The sequence below is a fragment of the Thermobia domestica genome, chromosome 17, assembly GCF_964235325.1.
Source record: "Thermobia domestica chromosome 17, izTheDome1.hap1.1, whole genome shotgun sequence".
NCBI lineage: Eukaryota > Metazoa > Arthropoda > Insecta > Zygentoma > Lepismatidae > Thermobia > Thermobia domestica.
Window position 1 is genome coordinate 15,651,200 of NC_137470.1, and position 23,916 is coordinate 15,675,115.

Below are 23,916 nucleotides of genomic sequence, written 5' to 3' on the forward strand. Positions count from 1 at the left end.
CCGCGTCTCATATAGCCTCGCTGTTGAAAGGGACGATACAATCAAATCAAATATTTTTTTTTAGTTCCACTCTGAGGCGTTTCTTGCAAGATATTAATCAAAACATATTACTTATATTTTGTTTGAATCATGCAGTAGTTTGTATCTCAAAACTCTTCAGCTCAGTGTACTTTAAGTCAGTTTATAACCCTTCATCATAGGTTATGAAAAAGTGATCATATGTTACGGAGCAAATGTAAAACAAGCTAAAACTTAATGAAGCTACTACTACTAGTACTACTATTATTAATAATAATTAGGATATTAAATCATATTGTAAAGTTTTGCCAAACTATTCAAGAATTGCTCACAAATTAAAACGTATTTATAGTAATTACTACCAGAATATCCGTTCTTCGCACGGGGAGAATACGTTTCATTTTCGACATAAAGGATTGAATTTGGATTTAAACTGCATCAGAAGTATTACTTTTCGTCTCAGCAACCCTGACAACTATGGACTGGGCACTAATATGGGTCTTTTCGATCATTTTGATGAATCTCCTCCTTCCCCAAGTTGCACGGCTGAATTTTGATTTAAACTGCATCAAAAATGTCACTGTTCATCTCAGTGACCCTCAAAACTACGGATTCGACATTAATATCGGTCATTTTCGATTATTTTTAAATATCTCCCTCCTACCCTTCTCTAACTTGCACCGTCAAAGTGAAATGATAAAAACCATTCCATTCCCGAACCTCATCTATGTGACAAATTTGATCGAGATATGAATTCACAAACATTGCCACTTTGATTTTTATATATTTAGATAATGCAGCAAGTGAACAAAGTGTCACCACCGAGATAAAAGTTGTTTCACTGAACCAGCTCAAATTAGTGGGGTATATGGAGTTCGTGATAATTCGTACATTGAGAATATACAGATATTTTTTGCAACTAAAATCATGAAAAATAAATAAGGAATCAAAACCTTGAGTATCCGATGTTGGGTTTATCAGTACATTTGTAGGTACCATGATATACCATCAAGGATGTAAACAATTTACACAAAACAAAATGATTCTCTCCACTCACTACTTTCAGTAGCTATCTGAAAGGTCCTTGAGCATCGTTACAAGCATTCCACCATTTTTGGCAGGCAAGCCCTGCTATACACTATGACATAAGTCCTAGGCAATCTCTTACAATTTTTCCTAGAGTTAAAATCTCAACGTGTATGGCATCAGATCGTATGCATTTCCTATGTTCTGAACGATCCTATGAGATTTCTCTTGTTTAGAGCACACACTATTTCGAAAAAAAAGAAGAAGAAGAAGAAAGAAAGAAAGAAAGAAAGAAAGAAAGAAAATAAAAATGCGCAAGATTTCGAGTTAGGCGACATCAGATGAGAGAAAGTGAAAATTAATTAGTTTTCTCCTTGCTAGCAAAGATGATATTTGCGCACTTATTAGTAAATATGAGGAGCTTACATTTTTATATAATGCAAAGGCAACGCTCTATCACAACAAACATATAGAGCGCGGTGGCTCAGTGGTAGAGCGTTCACCTCTGGTGCTTAGGGTCCCGGGTTCGATCCCAGCCCCCGCCAAGTGAACTTTGTGGTGGACAAACACCGTGCTCGTGGGTTTTCTCGGGGTTCTCCCGTTTCCTCCCACTTTCTTCATTCCACCATTTCACTCATTTCTTATCATCACCGTCTCCTTTAGCCTAACCGGCATAACCGTGGGACGTAAAACTTAAAGATTTCATTTCATTTCGGGGTTCTCCCGTTTCCTCCCCCTTTCTTCATTCCACCATTTCATTCATTTCTCATCATCACCGTCTCCTTTAACCTAACCGGCATAACCGTGGGACGTAAAATTTAAAGATTTCATTTTCACGACAGATATACAAGGGAGACGGCATTGGAAAACATTGTTGGCCGAGTATGCGTTGAGAGACCTGGCACCTTTTTGGAGGATGTGGAACGGAAGGATCTTCACTTGTAGGGTAGGATTTCCTACGAGATATTTCGTAAGATATTTCCTAGATTTATCCCACAATGTGTAGCAGACCTAACGAACCACATGTTTAGGCGGTTTCATGCATTACAATAGTTGAGACTTTATTTAACGACTGGAAAATTGCGGTATGTCATACTATTTTTCCTAAGCCTCAAGGACAAAATAAAAATTATTCTCGTACTTAGATGTTACCAAATTTCTAGCATATATTTTGTGATATTTGATATCTTCTTTCACCTCTGCTTTCTGCGCTTTGGCAACTTTTTCATAACTTCTAATGAAGGGTCGAACCGACGTGAACCACAAAGAGCTTAAAAGTGTCGAAAGAAACTGTGAATATGAGTGATAACTGTGAGTCTTATGTTATCTACAAGTCTAGTAGAGAGCCTTCAAAAGGTAGGTAGATGGCGTTTTTTTTTTAATAACAAGGTTGTACACTTCATTTACAGTTGTTTAGTAAAATAATTAATAATATAGAAATTCTGTTAATATAGGAGCGTGTGGCGCAGATTTATTTTTGTTGGCATCCACGTGTGTACCGACTTAAGAAAATGATCTCTACTTCTATACTGATAGTTGCTGTTTTCTTCTGATCTGTGTTTGCTGTATAAATACTTGTTTTAGTTCCGTAGTTTTACTGTTCTATGTGTGGCACTGCACAAACGCTCGACTCTCTTTCTCTTTCCATCTTTCGTTTGTTATGTCATTTGTGTAAGTGTTGGTCTTCGTGTGGATGTAGATGTTTGTGTTAAGGTGTTGTGTTTGTCATCTTGTTCAATGATTGTCTTGCACTACCTGAGCATGACATGTTGTGAATGCACTTAAAATGCAAACACAGATCAGTATACAAACATGCAGTATCATTTTTTTTTAATATACAGGGTGTTACAAAAATTCGTCACAATATTTTGGGAATAGATTCCTCACATCAATATAAGAGAGAAGTTCATATGGACTTGTGGTCGTAACTGCATAGTTTAGTAGTTATAGGGTGCAGAAAACTTGAAAAATTTAACTTTAAAGGTCCATAGTTCCACTACTGTGGACCGATCGTAGTCCGGTCAAGACATCACTGAGGAAATAGTATGTGAACTATCCAAATATCCAAGTTTTAGAACCTCAATCGTTTTTAGAGAGGCTCTTTGGGAGTACTTGATCACTCTTCACCTACCTCTCTAAAAATTGGTGTGCAAGTACGGGAGCTTCAACCTGAAGAAGAAGCAAGATGATGATAATATTTATTTCTGTTAGTGGAGTTTTGTTTTAATTTTATGTTATTATAGGAATCGAATTTCTGTAGCTTTGTCTCAGCGCGGTATCTTGATTTTTTCTAGCCATTTCTAGCTATTGATTTTAGCCACTTTTTCCCGTTAAGCGTTGGCAACACTAGACTTCATCAGGGACCTCTCTTGTTTAACGTCTCACGGTTACGCAGGGAAACGGCGATGATGAGATAGATGATAATGGTGGAATGAAGAAAGTGGGATGAAAGGGAAAAGCACCCCACACACGGTGGTTGCCCACCATAAAACCTACTTAGCGGGAGCTGGGATCAAAGCAGGACTCCATCTCAAAGAGGTGAGCGCTCTACTTCTGACCTACCCTGGTCTCCTAGTGATCTCTGGTATCAGAGGTGAGATGCTATCATTACCTCTACCGCTCTGAAGTTATTCCTTTTTGAATATCTGACAGATATCTTTTCATGTTTGTATTTCCTCAATCAAAGCCGTCTTCGATGCTTCGCACGGGGGCTGTATTTGGAAGTCAACGCCTGTGGGAGTATCACCATTGATCTCAGCGACCGCGAAAACTATGGATTTGATACTAATATCGGTCATTTTGGGCTATTTTTTACATGTCTCGATACCTCCCCCCCCCCCCCCCTTCGCTGACTCCCGGCCCGCATACAATTGTAACTGAATTTGCAAGTCATCGCTAATGGAAGTGTCACCATTGATTTCAGCGACAGCGAAAACTATGAATTCAACACTAACATCAGTCATTTTCTACTACTTTTACATGTCCCGGTAAACGCCCCCTGAGACCCCCCTGGTTCGAATTTTTAGAAAAACGTTTAACTCTGGTCTGGAGTCTGTTAATACGGTAACATTTTATTTTAATTGTATATACTTCGTTAACTTTGTCGTGCTCATGGAGAACATGCATGAAAAAAATATTATGCGGGGTATCAAAAAGGACTTTGCACCTTTGAAAACTCATATTGATTGATTCATTTATCTTACAAACATGGCTTTGGTGTTATTTCGTAGCAAAATATATCAAGTTTTGACTCACGTAGTACACTAGTTCAAAAACAAGCCACCACAAGCGCTAGCGGCAGTTCCAGCAAAGATGGCTGCCTTTACTGGTCCCGAGCGTGCTAACTGTTTGTTTTGGTTTGAAGAATCCAAGTCTGCGACAACTGTGGAACGTAAGTTTCGTACAAAGTATGGTAAAGATCCTCCCAGTAGGCCTACTATTTATCAGCGGCATAAGTGTTTTATTGAAACTGGATATTCGGTAAAACACAACAAATATTCAGGTCGTTCCCGTACATCTGAAGACATTGTGGAGCAAGTGAGACTTCAGATGGGATGTGCAGCGCATCACCAATGGGAGCCATATTGAATCTCACAGGCATAAGTGTTTTATTGAAACTAGATGTTCGGTAAAACACAACAAATATTCAGGTCGTCCCCGTACGTCTGAAGACATTTTGGAGCAAGTGAGACTTCAGATGGGATGTGCAGCGCATCACCAATGGAATCCATATTGAATCTCTGAGACATAAGTGTTTTATTGAAACTAGATGTTCGGTAAAACACAACAATTATTCAGGTCGTCCACGTACGTCTGAAGACATTGTGGAGCAAGTGAAACTTCAGATGGGATGTGCAGCGCATCACCAATGGAAGCCATATTGAATCTCACAGGCATAAGTGTTTTATTGAAACTAGATGTTCGGTAAAACACAACAAATATTCAGGTCGTCCCCGTACGTCTGAAGACATTGTGGAGCAAGTGAGACTTCAGATGGGATGTGCAGCGCATCACCAATGGAAGCCATATTGAATCTCACAGGCATAAGTGTTTTATTGAAACTTGATGTTCGGTAAAACACAACAAATATTCAGGTCTTCCCCGTACGTCTGAAGACATTGTGGAGCAAGTGAGACTTCAGATGGGATGTGCAGCGCATCACTAATGGAAGCCATATTGAATCTCACAGGCATAAGTGTTTTATTGAAACTAGATGTTCGGTAAAACACAACAAATATTCAGGTCGTCCCCGTACGTCTGAAGACATTGTGGAGCAAGTGAGACTTCAGATGGGATGTGCAGCGCATCATCAATGGAAGCCATATTGAATCTCACAGGCATAAGTGTTTTATTGAAACTTGATGTTCGGTAAAACACAACAAATATTCAGGTCGTCCCCGTACGTCTGAAGACATTGTGGAGCAAGTGAGACTTCGGATGGGATGTGCAGCGCATCACTAATGGAAGCCATATTGAATCTCACAGGCATAAGTGTTTTATTGAAACTAGATGTTCGGTAAAACACAACAAATATTCAGGTCGTCCCCGTACGTCTGAAGACATTGTGGAGCAAGTGAGACTTCGGATGGGATGTGCAGCGCATCACCAATGGAAGCCATATTGAATCTCTCAGGCATAAGTGTTTTATTGAAACTTGATGTTCGGTAAAACACAACAAATATTCAGGTCGTCCCCGTACGTCTGAAGACATTGTGGAGCAAGTGAGACTTCAGATGGGATTTGCAGCGCATCCCCAATGGGAGCCATATTGAATCTCTCAGGCATAAGTGTTTTATTGAAACTAGATGTTCGGTAAAACACAACAAATATTCAGGTCGTCCCCGTACGTCTGAAGACATTGTAGAGCAAGTGAGACTTCAGATGGGATGTGCTGCGCATCACCAATGGAAGGCATATTGAACCTCTTTAGGTATAAAGTAAAAACTTGATGTATTTTACTAGAAAATGACACCAAAACCATGTCTGTAAGCTAAATAAATAAATCAATATGAGTTTTCAAAGTTATAAAGTCTTTTTGATACACCCTGTATATATATTCGTGCTTTTCATGCTATTAAATTTATCTTTGAAATATCTCAGGGAGTGTACAAGGTAACCAAAGTAAGAATAAACTTTGGAAGGCAATACACAATATGAAATCTAATATAAATAAAATAAAGAGTTTATTTGTGAGTTTGTCTGTCCGTGTGAAGCCTGGGGACCAGACGAGTGGACCGAGAGTTACCAAATTTTGGTCAGGGGTACCTTGGCCCAGGCCCCAGATCAAGACGAAGCGGTTTTTTTTTTCAAATTTCAAACCAGGTGGGGCGTTTACCGGAACCGGCTTGGGAACCAGACAAATTGACCGAGAGTTACCAAATTTTAGTCACGAATCTTAGATCTCTGCCTGACCTTACGAGAAAACGACCAGAAGGTAAAAGAGAATGAGAATTACATAAATTTCTGCCAATAATATATCGATTTGTTGTGTTTTAAATTGCTGTATGGCAAAGGTTGATTTCAGCTATTAGTTTTCCTCCTCCAAATTCTTATAATAAGATATTTAATTAAGTTATACAAAGGACCTTGAGATAATTTCTGTATTTATAATCATGGAATAGTAACCTAGATATAAGCATAAATGTTTCCTTGTTGATATATGTTCTTTTCTTAATTCTTTTTAATGGTTTATAAAGGAAAAGAACTGGTCTGTAAGTAGTCGTAAGTTATTTTCTCACAGCTTCATAAAACCTAGACAACTGCCTTTTGCTTCTACCATTGACACTTGTACGGTATTGAACACTTGAACACAGTATGCATCTTGCTGTAGTGGTCACATGTGTCAAAAAAACAGAACGCTAGTAGCTTGTGCTTGACCAGATGAATCATTTTGCTTGATTAGACTACGAGAAAGAAGAACGGTTGTCAAACTGAGTTAATTTTGGATTAGTTTCTTTTACTTATCAGGTTCTTTTTTTTTAATGAGATCGAATGTCAATGTATGGAGTCTTATATATAATTATGATAAAAATTAGAAAATACTTAGTATTGAAATTAAAGAGGAGTAGAAGTATATAGGCATGATTGCACAGTCACACACAAAAAATAAAACTTCTGTACACCGAACCCCAGAATATGTATTCGATGTATTTTGTTACACAGAATCCAAATTTCCAAACCCCAGGAAGATCGATTTTGTCAACTTTTTGCTTTGGGCGAAAAACTTGAGCGACTTTAGATAGGGAAGATATACATAACACAGCTATACAAAAAAGCAAAACTTCTGTTAAGCAGACCCCAGAATATGGATTCGGTGTATTTTGTTAAACAGAATCCAAATTTGGAAACCCCAGAGTATGAAATCATTGAATTTTTTACACAGAGCAAAAATTTTGAAACCCCAGACTATGCATTCTATGAATTTTGTTACACAGAGCCAAAATTTTGAAACCCCAGAGTATGCATTCTATGAATTTATTTACACAGAATCCAAATTTTGAAACCCCAGAATATGATTTAATGTATTTTATTAAACAGAATCCAAATATTGAAACACCAGGAAGATCGATCGTGCCCATTTTTGTTATGGGCTAAAAACTTGGGTGATTACGGATAATGAAGATACACATAATAAATATACGCAAAATACAAAAATTCTGTGTAGCAGAACCCAGAGTATGGATTCGATGTATTTTATTACACGGAACCCAAATTTCGAAACGCAAGATTATGGATTCGATGTATTTTATTACACAGAATCCAAATTTTGTAACCCCAGAGTATGGATTCGATGTATTTTCTTACAGAGAAACCAAATTTGGAAACCCCAGAGTATGATTTAATGTATTTTTTTTAAACAGAATCCAAATTTTCAAACCCCAGGAAGATCGATCGTGTCAATTTTTTGTTATGGCGAAAAACTTGAGCGAATTTAGATAGGGAAAATATACATAACACAGCTATACAAAAAAGCAAAACTTCTGTTAAGCAGACCCCAGAATATGGATTCGGTGTATTTTGTTACACAGAATCCAAATTTGGAAACCCCAGAGTATGAAATCATTGAATTTTTTACACAGAGCAAAAATTTTGAAACCCCAGACTATGCATTCTATGAATTTTGTTACACAGAGCCAAAATTTTGAAACCCCAGAGTATGCATTCTATGAATTTATTTACACAGAATCCAAATTTTGAAACACCAGGAAGATCGATCGTGCCCATTTTTGTTATGGGCTAAAAACTTGGGTGATTACGGATAAAGAAGATACACATAATAAATATACGCAAAATACAAAAATTCTGTGTAGCAGAACCCAGAGTATGGATTCGATGTATTTTATTACACGGAACCCAAATTTCGAAACGCAAGATTATGGATTCGATGTATTTTATTACACAGAACCCAAATTTCGAAACTCCAGAGTATGGATTCGATGTATTTTGTTACACAGAATTTAAATTTCGAAACCCCAGAGTATGATTTAATGTATTTTTTTTTACACAGAATCCAAATTTCAAAACTCCAGAGTATGGATTCGATGTATTTTCTTACAGAGAAACCAAATTTGGAAACCCCAGAGTATGATTTAATGTATTTTTTTTTACACAGAATCCAAATTTTCAAACCCCAGGAAGATCGATCGTGTCAATTTTTTGTTATGGGCGAAAAACTTGAGCGAATTTGGATAGGAAAAATACACGTAATACGGCTTGATATATATATATATAAAAGTGCAGCGGACTCCAGAGTATTGATTCGATGTATTTTGTTACACAGAAACCAAATTTCAAAAGCCCAGGATGACTGACCGTGTCAATTCCTTTTTATGGGCGAAAAAACTTTGGATAGGAAGGATACATGTAACACAACCATACAAAAATTTCTGTTCAGTGGACCCCAGTTTATGGATTCGATGTACTTTGTTACACGGATTCCAAATTTTGAAACCGTGGGACGAATGAGCGTGTCAATTTTGTTTCATGGGCGAAACACGTGTCTTCCCTATCCCAAATCACTCAAGTTTCTCGCTCATAACAAAAAAATTGACACGATTGATCTTCCTGTGGTTTGGAAATTTGAATTCAGTGTAACAAAATACACTGAATCCATACCATGGGGTCCGCTTAACAGAACTTTTGCCTTTTTATATAGCTGTATTATATATATATCTTCCCTATCGTAAACCGCTCAAGGTTTTCGCCCATGGCAAAAAAATTGACACAATCGACCTTCCTGGGGTTTGGAAATTTGGATTCTGTGTAACATGAAACATCAAATCCATAAGCTGGGATCATGTGCATAGAACTTTTTTTGGCTGTGTTTTTATTTTTAATTTTAATTTTCAAGCCAATAAATCCGTACTACTTGATAATGTCCTCCTGTTGAAAGCGTTCTGTTCATATTTTCTGTTGTAGCTTCCATTTTCTTCAAGTAAGTAACGTTATTTTCCTTCATTTCGTATTGTACACTTCCAGATGGTTACGGTGAACATCAGTTATACCATTCTAGACCAAGCAGGACTTAATCCAGATCATTTTGGAATTCAGTGAGATTTTTGGGGGGCAAGTGTCGCTCTTCGCAAATGACAGTTTCTCAAAAAGTGTATCTAGTTTGTTTCGTTAAATCGTACCCTTGCACTTTGATATATCTGCATATAGATTACTAAATGGAGGTGTATCTAATAAGTTTGTACGGACGCGTATGGTTAGTAATAACTATTAAATTAGAATGTTAAAATATTCAATTAATACGTTTGGGCAGCTAGGAAAAGTTTCTTATCAAATTTTGTCTTCGTTGAACATTCAAGATGAAGAAGAAATTTAACACACATTATTTCTGCGTAGAATTTCCTTCTTACTTCCCTTATATTGTGTAACTCTTTAAAATATAATAAAAATAACTTTCTATTTTATACGTTAACACTTCTGATTTTAAGTAATAAGTGTGTTATACAAAGAAATTCTTTGATACTAAAAGGCAAAGGCATTGATTTCTTCTATATTTAATTTGTCATTACCTCTAATGTGAATTGATTTCCTCTGTATTTGATTTTATTATTAGCTCTGATGCTAATTGATTTCCTCTATAATTGATTTTATTAGCTCCTAGTGTAGGTATAGGTATAGGTATAGTGTAGGTGTAGGAGCTTATAGTTTTACTCCAGGTGTGTGTGTGGTGGGGGGTGGGGCGGATGAAAAACATTACAGTGAAAATTCAAAACAATGAGAACATCGACAAATCGTAGCAAATAATAAGTTAGAGCATGTAATTAGAGCCTGAGGATGAATTGGACACACTACGAACGTCGTACCACAGCTACAACAGTGTTGGTAGAAGTATACGAGTAATTAACTATTACGAAAATCATGCAAGTGGTTTGGACAGCCGGTGAACTAAACTCTCAAGCTCCCAGCGTACAAAGCTGTGGCCAAGCAGAGCTATTCCCTGACCGAGCTATACCACAAAATATGGTGATTTTTATTCCTTAGACAATGAGCTACTTCCTCACCAAATTTCGGACAGATCCGGCCAGTAGTTACCGAGAAATAAAGTACCAGATACAAGTTAAGCTGAGCTTGTCCGTGTCTGTACCCGGCTACCAAATATAGGGGCATTTATTTCTTAGATAATAGGCTAATTCCCCACAAAAAAAGTACAAATTGACATCAGAGCTAATAACAAAATCAAATATAGAGGAAATCAATTAGCATGAGAGCTAATAACAAAATCCAGTATAGAGGAAACCAATTAACGTCAGAGCTAATAACAAAATCAAATATAGAGGAAATCAATTAACATCAGAGCTAATAATAAATCAAACAGAGGAAATCAATTAACATCAGAGCTACTAATAAATCAAATATAGAGGAAATCAATTAACATGAGAGCTAATAATAAATCAAATATAGAGGAAATCAATTAACATCAGAATGGAATTCTCATGTTCGAATTAGTCCAATTGACATATTATTTAATTCTTCTTGCCTTTATATGAGGAAACTAGAAAGATATCCATTAATTTTCTTAGCTTTGTATGAAATAACTAAATATTATGATGCAAATCTAATGTAAGTCATTTGTGCGGAAAAAAAGCGAATCCATAAAATTTCACTGGAATCCAAAAGGAAAGTTGCCAACTCATGTTTGATTTCTCATAAAGTAACTTCTAAACTATAAACCTAATACTTGTAAGATAGCTATCATACATTCATTCTTCCTTCAAAGGTAATATTCTTCCAGTATTAGTTTTCATAAGTGTGATCTTCAACTTATTACGTTACTGTTTATATGAAACATACTGTGTAAAGTGTTTTCTATTTGTAGTAATTTTGTTAATCCTTGGTAGGTTGTTTACTGTTGCGTATTTTTCGTGTAGGTCCGATTGTCTGTTTTTCTATGTATTTTGTAAAGTGTTTAGTATTTAACTTTGTTATAATAACAATTTCTTTTCCAGCAGCAAATTTAGTAGCGCAGCAGTACGTACAGAACACACGATAAGCTTTGTAAGATTACAAAGTTGAAATTTAATGCTAGAATGAATCATATATGTAGGAAAGTTATATTTTTCAAGTGCGTTACTGAGTGTTTCACTTATGCTATGCTCATTGTGTTTTTGCTACAACAATTTGTCATATATCGATAACTACGTTTTATTTGTGTCGATACCACAAAAAGCTTGCAAGTGTGTATTGTTAGCGTAACAATGAAAACAAAAAATAACGATATTAAACAAATGCCTTATAATTCTTTTAGTCTTTCCATGCTAATCGATAATATTAAGCATTTACTTGCATGTCTTGAATAAACATTGTCCTACAAGATTCTAGATGGATAGTCCTGGATGCACATTAATGTGTAAAATTTTAGACAAATCTTTTATACGTATGCACCGGTTTCTCAGAAGACATTGGCTTATAAAATGTCAGGAATGTCTCAGGCAGATTTCTTCTGGATGTATGTTTGCATATAACACAGGATGTCCGTAAAAGGATGTACCCTTTTCAAAAGTTATTCTCGGGTCTCCTAATGTGATATTAGAATCCTTTATATACCAAAAGCAAGGAAATATATCAAAGTTTTCTTACCTACCTTATAAAAATTCAGTATAGGCGCCCTTCGTGGCACGGCAGATATCTAGTCAATTGTTCATTTCCTCCTACACTCGAATCTACATGTCTCTTGTAACAGCAGCAAAGACTTCTGTGATTCGCTCTCGCAGCTTCGTTAGATCTCGAAGCAATGATGGGACAAAGACAAATCCCTCCAAAAAATAGGTCGCATGATGTCATGTCTGGAGACCTCGGGGGACATCTCAAACAAAGCTTCATCAGGACCAGTGCGACCTATCCAACGCTGTGGGGGATTCATTCAAATACCCTCTTACATCGTTATGGAAGTGGGTTGGAGCTTCATCCTATTGGAAAATGAAATTCGGGAGTCCTCTTAAAGTTGTAGTATCAGCCACATCTGGAGCATGTCAAGATACGAGTGTCCCGTTACAATTCTTTCTGCAAACAAAGATGTCCCATAAAGCTTCGTTCTGTACAGGGCAGCAAAGACATTCAATTTTGAAGAATCACTAACATGTTCAATGATTCGCTGAAGGTATTATGTATACCAACGCTTAATGGAAGTTCTTGTCACATGGATCGACCCCAAACGGTCGCCGAAAGTTGCATTTATCTGTTATAACGGACGTCGTCTTTGCGTATTCCATAACATAAAATGCATTCTGTTATTGCGGGTCGCCATCTTGAAAAAGTATAGTCCTGAGAACAACGAGTATTTCAACCAAAACTTGGAGTATCTAGTGAAAATCCTTGTCACTGACATCTCTTTTCACGCACTGGGCATCTACAGAAAAAATAACGAAAAGGGTACAATCTTTGCACGTTCTTATACAATTTTAGGCAAATTTCTCGTGGGCACAGATTGCCTTGCAAGATTTTAGATAGATTTGTCCTTTGTTGCACGTTACCTCACAAGATTTTAGGACGATTTCTCACAAGTACCCACGGATGTACAAGGTTTCACGAACGTCTTATGTGTGCACGCTAGCCTATAAGATATCACGAATGCATTGTATGAATGTGCACACTAGCTTATGAAGTTTCAAGAATGTCTCTTGAATGCTCACTAGTCTGTAAAATTTCAAATTGATTTTTCATAGGTATATATGTTGATACATAAGACACTACACAAACTTGCAATTGAATTGATTTTACGATAATCAATCGTAAGAAAAAAGGCATCATTAACTGATAATGAAATGGAAGGAAAAAGAGGGTCGCAGAGGAAAGTTGCGGACACGATGCTTATTCACAGCAAACTCGCACGGCATGGGATTGAACCTAAAACTTTTGCAGCGTAGGTAAAGGCTACTCAATCTCTACTCCTATTTAAAAAGTTCAGTTCGGTACCGTAGGATGCTTTTTATTTTAAGTTTCACAATGGAAGTATCAGGTAACCAAGAAAGTTCATTCAGTTTTTGAGAATAGGTACTTTCGTCGCGTTAGTGTGGTCAAATTGATCCTGGTGGCGTCATGTGTGTACATTCGTTTCAAACCTTCTTCAGTAGAGAGTTGTTCAGTGCATGGCACGTTTCGCTATCGGTTTTATAGGAAGCGCAGTCTTCGAAAGAGCACGTCGTTGCAGAGGCGTATTTTGCTTTTCGAGTACACATTAGGAAACAAACCTGCCGAGGTCGCTAGAAGAATATGCTCCGCGTTTAGAGAGATATCAGTGAGTGAACGGACTGCTCAAAAGTGGTTCAGCTGCTTTTCTTCCGGAAACGAGAGCCTTGAAGACAAGCCTCGTGTTGGTCTTCCATCCACCCTCGACAACGTCCAGCTGGAGAAGAATATTAAGCAGAATGTTCATCAAACCTGCCAGGAATTTGCACACAGGTTTAGAGTATCTAACGAAACCATACGGAAGGTAAGGGGTTCCTGATGTTCTGTCCGAGGGAAACAAGTTCCAACGGTTGAACGTCTGCTTGTCGTTGCTGTCGGGCCATAATAAAGCCTCATTCCTAGAACAAACCTTGACATGTGACGAAAAATGGATCATGTCTGATAACCGGAAGAAGATATATCATTGATAGATTTCTGGGTCGGTCTCATTGGCCGCTAAACCGGATATTCACAAAAAAAGAAGGTAATGCTGTGTGTTTGGTGGACCAGCGCTGCCATAGTCCATTATGAATATCTAGGAAGCGGAAAGAAAACAGCATCCGAGGTCTACTCGTCACAATTGCATAGAGTTTCAGCTGCCCTACTTTAGAAGCAGCCAGCACTGGTCAACAGAAGAGGAGTTCTCCTCTTCCACAATCTTGCCAAACCTCATACGGCAAAAGCGACCAGAGATGATCAAAAGACTGGGCTGGGAAGTTCTGCCTCATCCATCCTACTCCCCGGACGTTGCCTCATCGGACTGTTACCTGTGTTTGGCCATGGATAACCAATTTTGCGGAAACAACAGTTCCGAAAACTTGATGTCATAAAGGCTGTATTACAATTTTTGAGTGTCGTTGGGAACATTTCATTGAAGCCAATGGCGATTATTTCGAAGAATAAAATGAATGCTTAAGACTTTTGTGGGCCGGGTTTGATGAGTGACGAAAACCGCACGAACTTTCTTGGGCACCTAATATTATGATACACACCGAAAAGTTAATATGAAATCTTCCGTTTGAATTCTTATAGTCCGCTTTAATCCTCGTCCTTCACTGCATTTTCTCTTGAAAAATCAAGGCCATTATTAGCCAAACTCTTGTAATCTTGATTGAACTTGACATGTGACGGTAGGCCTGACTTGCTACGCAAGTGTGTGAAATTTTATGACGTGCAGAATTTTGCTTCCCGAGTTATTCGGCCCATCAAATGGAGGGCGTAGACTAAGTGAATTTTTCGCAAAACAATTGTATTTAAGGTTTGCTTAAAACACAATGAAGGACGAATTTTCTTCCGAAATCTACTTCATATTATGTTTACATTCCATTTCTCTTCCAACCGTATGTTCATTATTCTATCGTGACACGGCCTATGCTTCTTTTTTTTTCTTTCTTTTTTTTCACATATTAAAGAAAATAATCCTCAAATCGATTAGTTTGACAGTTGATTAAAAAAAAAAGACGAAAAAAAATAAGGGAACAAGGTACACTTTTCCTGATGACTTTATGTATTTTTCTGTTTAGCACCATAGCTAACAGTGTTGAATACTTCTGTAAAAAGTTTAGAAGAGGCTCAAGAAGGGTTTTGTATGGAGTATTGTACAGGGTGGACATAAAGTCTCTCCCTGATAACAAACATTAATAACAAGAAAACAAAGAATGATAGAAGCATGCGGTTAAAGTCTCTCTCTGATAACAAACATTAATAACAAGAAAACAAAGAATGATAGAAGCATGCGGTTAAAGTCTCTCCCTGATAACAAACATTAATAACAAGAAAACTAAGAATGATAGAAGCATGCTTTTTGCTGCAAATAATAGGAAAACTCAAAATTTTTACCTGATTTAGAGAATTTCTACATGTGCTCTTTTAGTTGCCCTCAAGACATCCAAGCGATATTCAATTTCTCTCTATGTGTTACTCAACAGTTCAGGAGTGTCTGTGTGTATTGCTACCCTTATCCTGTTTTTGAGTGTTGGAATATCATGAACAGGTGTTGCGTAAACCCTGTCTTTAACCCCACAGAAAGAAGTCAAGGAAGTTATGTCTGGGGATCGTGGGGGCCATGGTATTGGACCATGTTTCCCCCTCCATCGGTCACCAAAAGTTTCATCCTGTTGCAATAAACTTGCGGTACCATTCCTTTGTGCTCTTAACATCTGGTGGCTGCTGTCCATAATCTCTCCTGAATGCTTGCTGAACTGTGTTGGGAGATTTTGTTTCATAATACTACAACACACAATTCGCTTTCTGCTGTGCTGACGCCATTTTTAAACAAATGACTGTCACGCTGCGGTCAGCTGCAGTACATGGCAGCACGGGCTGTGGCAAAATCTTGAAGTATCATAGAAGCGATGTTTTCAGACCTCATGCTTCTATCATTCTTTGTTTTCTTGTTATTAATGTTTGTTATCAGAGAAAGACTTTAATCACGTGCTTCTATCATTCTTTATTTACTTGTTATTAATGTTTGTTATCAGGGAGAGACTTGAATCACATGCTTCTATCATTCTTTGTTTTTTTGTTATTAATGTTTGTTATCAGGGAGAGACTTTAACCGCATGCTTCTATCATTCTTTCTTTTCTTGTTATTAATGTTTGTTATCAGGGAGAGACTTTATGTCCACGCTGTATTATATAGGGCACAGACATCGACATTATGCAAAAGTGATGAAAGTAGACTGGGAGCTTTCGAAATGTGGGTGTGGAGAAGAACGGAGAAACAAGCTTCGTTGAACGAAAAACGAATTAAGAACTGCTTGAAATAGAGAGGGAGAAAAGAACAATTTTAGATGTAGTTGAAAAGAGGAATAAAAGCTGGTTGCGATATTGGCTGAGAAGACACTCTATCATGAGAAACGTGCTAGAAGGTATGTTGGCAGGAAAAAGCGAGTGGGACCGAAAGACTACGGTTGAGGGACGGTATTAAAACAAAAAAGTGATACGTAAAGACAAAAAGCTTAGCAGAAGATCATGGAACGTGGTACCTTCTCAGTTTGCGATAAGTGACCTGCCAATAATGGCAGAATACCTACGATGATGAGTGTGAAGAAAATGATCACCCTGTCGTGGTCCAAATACTTTCTTGACATTCTCTACTATGTCTATGCATATAATGTAAACAAATGTTTACATTATCAAATTATTTTTATGCAACAACTAAGTTTGTTGTCTGAATGCATCCTTCTTTTGTTACTAGTACCTTTGCTTGATTATCACTTCTTTTTTCACTAAGCAAGTTCCCACATGCACAACTACCTGCTCCGTGGAATCACCAAACGAATATGCTTTAGATAGTAGCACATTTAAAAATTAAATATATGCACATAGTATGAGCATTTAGTGACAATAATGCGTGAAAGCATTCTTCATTATTTTCATATTACTGAAAATGTCAGATCTAGTATATTGAACTCATCGAGTTAGCGATTTCTTGTTGGTCAAATGTGTTTGCATGATTGTCGATAGGAAAATAGTTTTAAGTAAATTTTCAAATATATTTAAATAAATAAAATGGATTAAAGAGAAACAGGCGTTTGTAGCTAGTTTCTTAAGATATCTGCTTCAGACGTAGAAAAATAAATAAATAAATACAAAAATAAGGGGTGTTAAGTTTGAGTCCTTTTGTCTCCACCGTTTAAAATACATGAAATTCAAACTTACCAGTATTTTTTTTTGCAATTTAATCATTGTCAACACTTAGAAGTTGACTACTATGTATATTTTTATTGGTTATCTAGTTGAATGCCCCTTCTTTGCACAGGGAAAATAAGATTATTCCAAAATATTTGAAAATAAAATCGGTGAAATAAACAACAAAGAAGATTGACGTCTTCGGCGTTACTCCAGTCAATATGAGTGAAATAAATAAATAAATAGTAAAGATTCCCTGGCCAGTTGACATGCCCATTCTTGCGTTAACTTGGGCTTAAATGTCATTAGAACTGTCACGAATCAATTTAGTGATCCCGAAAACTATGGATTCGACACTAATCTCGGTCATTTTGGACATTTTTATACCTCTTCTTGTCCCATGTCGATAGGGGCTGAACGTGGACCTTAAATACAATTCTAGTGTCACTATTCATTCCAGTAACCCTGAAAACTCTATATTCGACACTAACATCTGTCTCTTCTGTTTATATTGAAAGTCACATCCTGTTTACCAACACCCATAGGGGTACTATGGGTTTCTTACCTCCACTGGGCCTTTAAACGGCACCAGGATTTTTACTATTCATCTCAACAACACGAGAACTATGGATTTGACACTAATGTCTATAATTTTCTATTACTTTTACAAGATACACGTTCTCACTTCATTCTATATGGGTGCTAGAAATGTCTTACCTTCACTGGGAGCAGACTTTAAACTTATATGGCATCAGAATCTTACTATTCATTTCAGTGACCCCGAAAACTACGAAATCGACACTAATATCGGTCATTTCCGATTCATGTTACATGTACTCCCTTCCCAGTGTTCCTAAGAATGCTAGGGTGTCTTACCACAGTGTAATATATATATATATATGCAGGGTGTTTCAAAATAACACCGACAACGTTTGGAAGGTGATTCCTGACACCAAGATAAGACAAAACGTATACACTAACCTGGGTGTACAAATTCTTCCTTTCAGAGTTATAAGCTGCCGAAAACATAAAAAATAAACTTCAAAGGTCCATAGCTCCAAAAACTATGGGGCCTACCGTAGTCGGGTCAAGACTTCACTTAGGAAGTAGTGTGTGCCCTATTCAAACATCTATGTGCCCTATCCAAACATCCAAGTTTCAGAATTCTGCGGTACTTCCGCAACAGTTCTTATGGAGGTAGTTGGTGACTACTTCAACTTAAATGCCCGTAGCCAAACACCTCAATAAAAGTTGTTGCATGAGTACGTGAGGATTCTGAAATTTGGATATCTGGATAGGGCACATACTAGTTCCTAAGAGAAGTCTTGACCTGACTACGGTAAGTCCCATAGTTTTGGAGCTATGGACCTTGAAATTTCATTTCTTGAAGTTTTCGGCAGCCTATAACTCCGAAAGGAAGCATTTGTGCACCCAGTTTGGTCTATACTTTTTGTCTTATCTTGATGTCAGGAATCACCTCCCAAACGTTGTCGGTTTTGTTTTGAAACACCCTGTATACTTTTTGTTTTATCTTGGTGTCAGGAATCACCTCCCGAACGTTGTCGGTGTTGTTTCGAAACACCCTATCTATCTATCTATCTATCTATCTATCTATATATATATATATTACACTGTGGTAAGACACCCTAGCATTCTTAGGAACACTGGAAAGGGAATACATGTAATATGAATCGGAAATGACCGATATTAGTGTCGATTTCGTAGTTTTCGGGGTCGCTGAAATGAATAGTAACATTCTAATGCCTTATAAGTTCAAAGTCTGCTCCCAGTGAAGGTAAAACATTTCTAGCACCCATATAGAATGAAGTGAGAACGTGTATCTTGTAAAAGTAATAGAAAATTATAGACATTAGTGTCAAATCCATAGTTCTCGTGTTGTTGAGATGAATAGTAAAAATCCTGGTGCCGTTTAAAGGCCCAGTGGAGGTAAGAAACCCATAGTACCCCTATGGGTGTTGGTAAACAGGATGTGACTTTCAATATAAACAGAAGAGACAGATGTTAGTGTCGAATATAGAGTTTTCAGGGTTACTGGAATGAATAGTGACACTAGAATTGTATTTAAGGTCCACGTTCAGCTCCTATCGACATGGGACAAGAAGAGGTATAAAAATGTCCAAAATGACCGAGATTAGTGTCGAATCCATAGTTTTCGGGGTCACTAAATTGATTGGTGACAGTTCCAATGACATTTAAGAACAAGCTAACACAAGAATGAAATTATATATAATTTCAGATTGTAAATCATATGGCTACCAACTTTGGTTGAAATTGCTCAGGCGCTCCAGAATCATGCTGGAACATATATATGAAAAAAGAAAACCCTACCCCCATTGAAACGTAAATTTTCAGAAACTCACAGAAATGTGTTCCCTGATTTTAAATGAGGCGTTTATGTACCGACTTTAATCTTTCTAACGTGACTGGCTCGTGAGATACTTAATATTAAGACCCCTCCCTCCGCTCATCCTTAAGGATATCTATTTTAACTCGCAAGCTTAATATATATATATATATATATATATATATATATATATATATATATATATATATATATATATATATATATAAATCGGTGCAGTGATGAAGTTCGGGGCAAAACAGTTTTACATTCCATTTTTATTATATAGAAGATATGAATTCATTATTGATTACCTAGGAATGTATGGTTAGGGTTGTGTGTGTATACATATAATTATTTTGCATTATAAAAAGTCTAAAAACGGTTGTTAGTTGTAGTTTGAATAGTTCTTTTTATAACAGCTTTCTCAATGTGTTGTGACTTCTCAATTAGGTCCCTTCTTCAAAACTTCATTTTATCTTGAATACGAAGAATCTGCCTACGAAGTACTGTGAATACATTGTGAAATTCCGTGCATAGAATAGTCTTGAAATTGCACTTCATTAAATGATTGAGGTTCAGCATATTGCCAGGAAAAAGGTTGTATGATATATGATCTACTACGTAAAGGGGATCCAAATCAATATTCTCGGTGGGAACACGGTCGAAAAAGTGTAAACGCTTTTCAGGCCAGCCAAACTGAGTGAGGTTTTCCTGGGTTTTCCTCATTTACACCAGGCAAATTCTGGGATAATATCTAACACATAGGTCCCTCCCGTTCCCATTCCTCTTTTTCTTTCCAATTTCCCGGATAGTAGAATCGCAGAGGGACGTCATCCCTCATATATGACGGGCTAACATAGTCATAGTTGCCGAAACCTCAGAAATCTAATCCTAATCAGTATTCAGTTCATTTTAATTCGAGGCTATTTCCCCATCAAGATCCAACTCAGGCTATTTTAATATTATGCAAAATTTATGTAGTTTATTGCTAAAGAACCAACTGTTCCCTTTTCCCAGGCCTCTCTTGATTGTACTGGAGCCCATCGTAGACTAATCGCGTTTCTTAGACATCCTTATATACAGTGTATATGTATCGGGTGTTCTAAATGGCGCCCACGGACTATAGAGCACTATTCTACAAGTCAAAACGAAAAATATGTGTAATTGTATACCTTTCGGGTCCTCGTCTGGAGACTCGAATTGTACTATGTAGGCAAATAACCATTGCAAGTTAAAAAAAAAAAGAAAAAAAAACGGGAGTAGATCTACCAATTCATCAAATAATTACATGAATTCTTGCCAGATGACAGTTAGTCAATATACATTAATATTAGTACCACTGATTAGCGTAACAATCCATGTAACTTAACTGTTTAATGGATTTGTAGAGCAATGCTAATGGTACCAAGTTAATATGCGTTATTACTACATATTAAACTTCTAATTCCCTATAGCGGCTGAAGGAGGCTCCGGAGAATATAGCATTATATACCATTTTCGCTTTATTTTGACCTGAAGAATAGGACTCTGTTGTCCGTGGGCATCATTTTTAGAACACGCTATATAAGGAAGTCTAACAAACGCGATTAGTCTTCAAAACATTCATTACGGTAAATAAAATCTTTCATGTAAGCGTTAAAAACACAGGATCTTTTCGGCTAAATTTTAAACTACAACCTCAAAATAAGTATAAACTTGCTACCAGCAGTTAAACAAGGCACAGAAACATACTCGTACAGTCTCTTTTTATATATATATGTATATAGTAAAAGAAAGAGAGAAAGGAAAAAAGTTAAATTACATTCGTAGCATCCATTCACATGAAAATGCATAAATTAATCTAAAGAATTTCATCGCGGAAAAGATTTCCTGAGGCAGAACTGTGCAATCGATTCCTGAAACTTACCTGAATAGAATGGGTGTTACATTTTGTTTCTGAAATTTCTGACGGTAATGATTTTCGTTAAGTTTCACTCCTTTTTACACGTAACCACCGTTTAGTTTGAACATCATTAATCCATAGTTTCGTTCTATAGTTCCATTTATTCTCTTTGATAAACGGATATTTATTTTCAAATAACGGTTCAAATAAAAGACAAATTTTGAACAAAGCATATACTACCTAATAAATAACAGCGTTACAGTTTCGGTAAAGTATCTTTGCCTTTATCAGACACATTGTGAAATACAATTTCTAAGATTACAGCTTATATATCTCAGAAAATGAGAGGAGGTCATTAACCTTTTAATGTATGTTCAGTCCACTATTCCAGTTCATAACTTCCTCGCTGTCTTCCTTTTGTATCCATTCCGCTATGTATTTAGAAAACAACAAGTGCAATTGTATATCTTTTGCTCCTGGTTACATTGGATAAAGCAGAGAAGAAACAAGTAGTAACATAGATATATTGAATAGCAGATAGCCAATTAAAAGTGTAAAGTTCTCAAAAGTGGAAGTTGTTCATTCAAATTACACAGGCAAGCTCCTCCGTGGCTAAGCGGTTAGCACACGTGACTTTGGCGTAGGAGATCCGGGTTCGATTCCCGGCGGAAGCTCATGTGGTTCGGATTCCACGTTAATCTGTAGGTCCACGTCTCACATAGCCTCGCTGCTGAAAGGGACGCTAAACTCAAAATCAAGTCAAATTACACAGGTGTGCCAGTTAGAAAGTTAAACTTTCTAGTGAAAGTTGTATCATTAAAAAGTTGCAAATATGTAGTCAATTAAAAATCGTTAAACATGAATGGACGGATCTTATTGGTTCCTAGATATGACCTTTCATTTTCTGAGACATATAAGCTGTGGTTTTAGAAATTGTATTTCATAATGTGTCTGATGAAGGCAAAGATACTTTACCGAAACTGTGACGCTGTTATTTATTAGGTAGTATGAGCTTTGGTAAGAATTTGTCTTTTGTTTGATACAAAAAGTTCCAAAGCTAGAATTAGTGACTTGCAAATAATGGATATAGAATTTATATAAAGAAATTGAACATTATAGTACAATCATGAGTTACATTTTGAGTGATTTAAACATAGAAAGAGTGATCGGAACTTATGTTATTTGTAGTGGAAATTTTATGATATAACTAATACGGTACTCAATACTAACATGTTTAATAAGTTGTCAATGTCTATACTTAAAATGGTTACCTGTTATTTAATACTTTTTGTCTTTGTAGCTTCCTGGGAAGAAAGGCATGGGGCCTAGTGGTTGGGCGATCCAAGTGAAACTCCAGATGTACATGTGGCTTGGACTGTCGCGACACAAGAAGAACTTTATCAATGGACTACCGAAAGGATATGAAATTTCCCATGAAATTAAAAACGCCGAAAGACCCCAAGCTCTCCCTCCGTCTGTGATACATTATCTCGAGAAACATGTATGTACTCAACAACAAATTATCAATTTTTGTCTATTTTATGATTTATTTTATGGTTCAGAGTCTAGGCATTTCTTTTGTTCTCGGTGCAACCGAATTGTTAGTGCACGGACGTGAGTTCGATTTCCGGAAAATGCACTTAATTTTTTCGGTGTTGACACAGCGTCTTAAAACAATCCAGGAGTTACTTGAATAAACAAAAATGTTAAAATAGCTCCAGTTTAAAAAGCCATAAATAAATATCACTCGTCACTCAATTGGACGTGCAGTGCGGAAGGCGACTATAGCCGTTCGACATTTGTAAATTCAGAGAATCCAGAGTTGTTTGATTTAAACTACTCGCTGAGCAAAACAATACGTGTATTGTAAATATTATCAACGTGTAATAGTTTCACAAACTATCCACTTTGGCTTCAGTGTCTGATAGTGTCCGATGAAGGCAAAGTGGATAAGACACAAAGAATAAAAAAGTGATTGACTGCACTGGGACTCGAACCCGGGACCTCCGGCATACCAACATCGAGAGAGAGAGAGAGAGTGAGAGTGGCTGTTCTGGGAAACGGACTAGGTGGCGAAGTGGTTAATGCATTGACAGAGTACGCCGAAGGTCTCGGGTTCGAGTCGCGGTCCAGTCTGTCACTTTTTCACTCTTTGTGTGTTATCCACTTTGCCTTCATCGAACACTATGAGACAGTGAAGACAAAGTGGGTAGTTTGCGAAACTGTTACACATTGATAATTTATACAATAATCGTATTGTGTTGTTCAGCGAGTAGTTTAATTCAAATTTACGTATACTAAAACCAAAGCTTGAAGA

General features: G+C 37.0%; 1 protein-coding gene across 1 annotated transcript in view; it reads left to right on the top strand.

Moving 5' to 3' along the window:
* Positions 1–23,916, top strand: part of LOC145673940 (otoferlin-like) — a 479,417-nt gene that overhangs the window by 332,733 nt on the left and 122,768 nt on the right. The window contains exon 17 of the mRNA XM_081743754.1: positions 22,900–23,100. Within this exon, the coding sequence (XP_081599880.1) occupies positions 22,900–23,100 (201 nt within the window). The remainder of the gene's footprint in view (positions 1–22,899; positions 23,101–23,916) is intronic.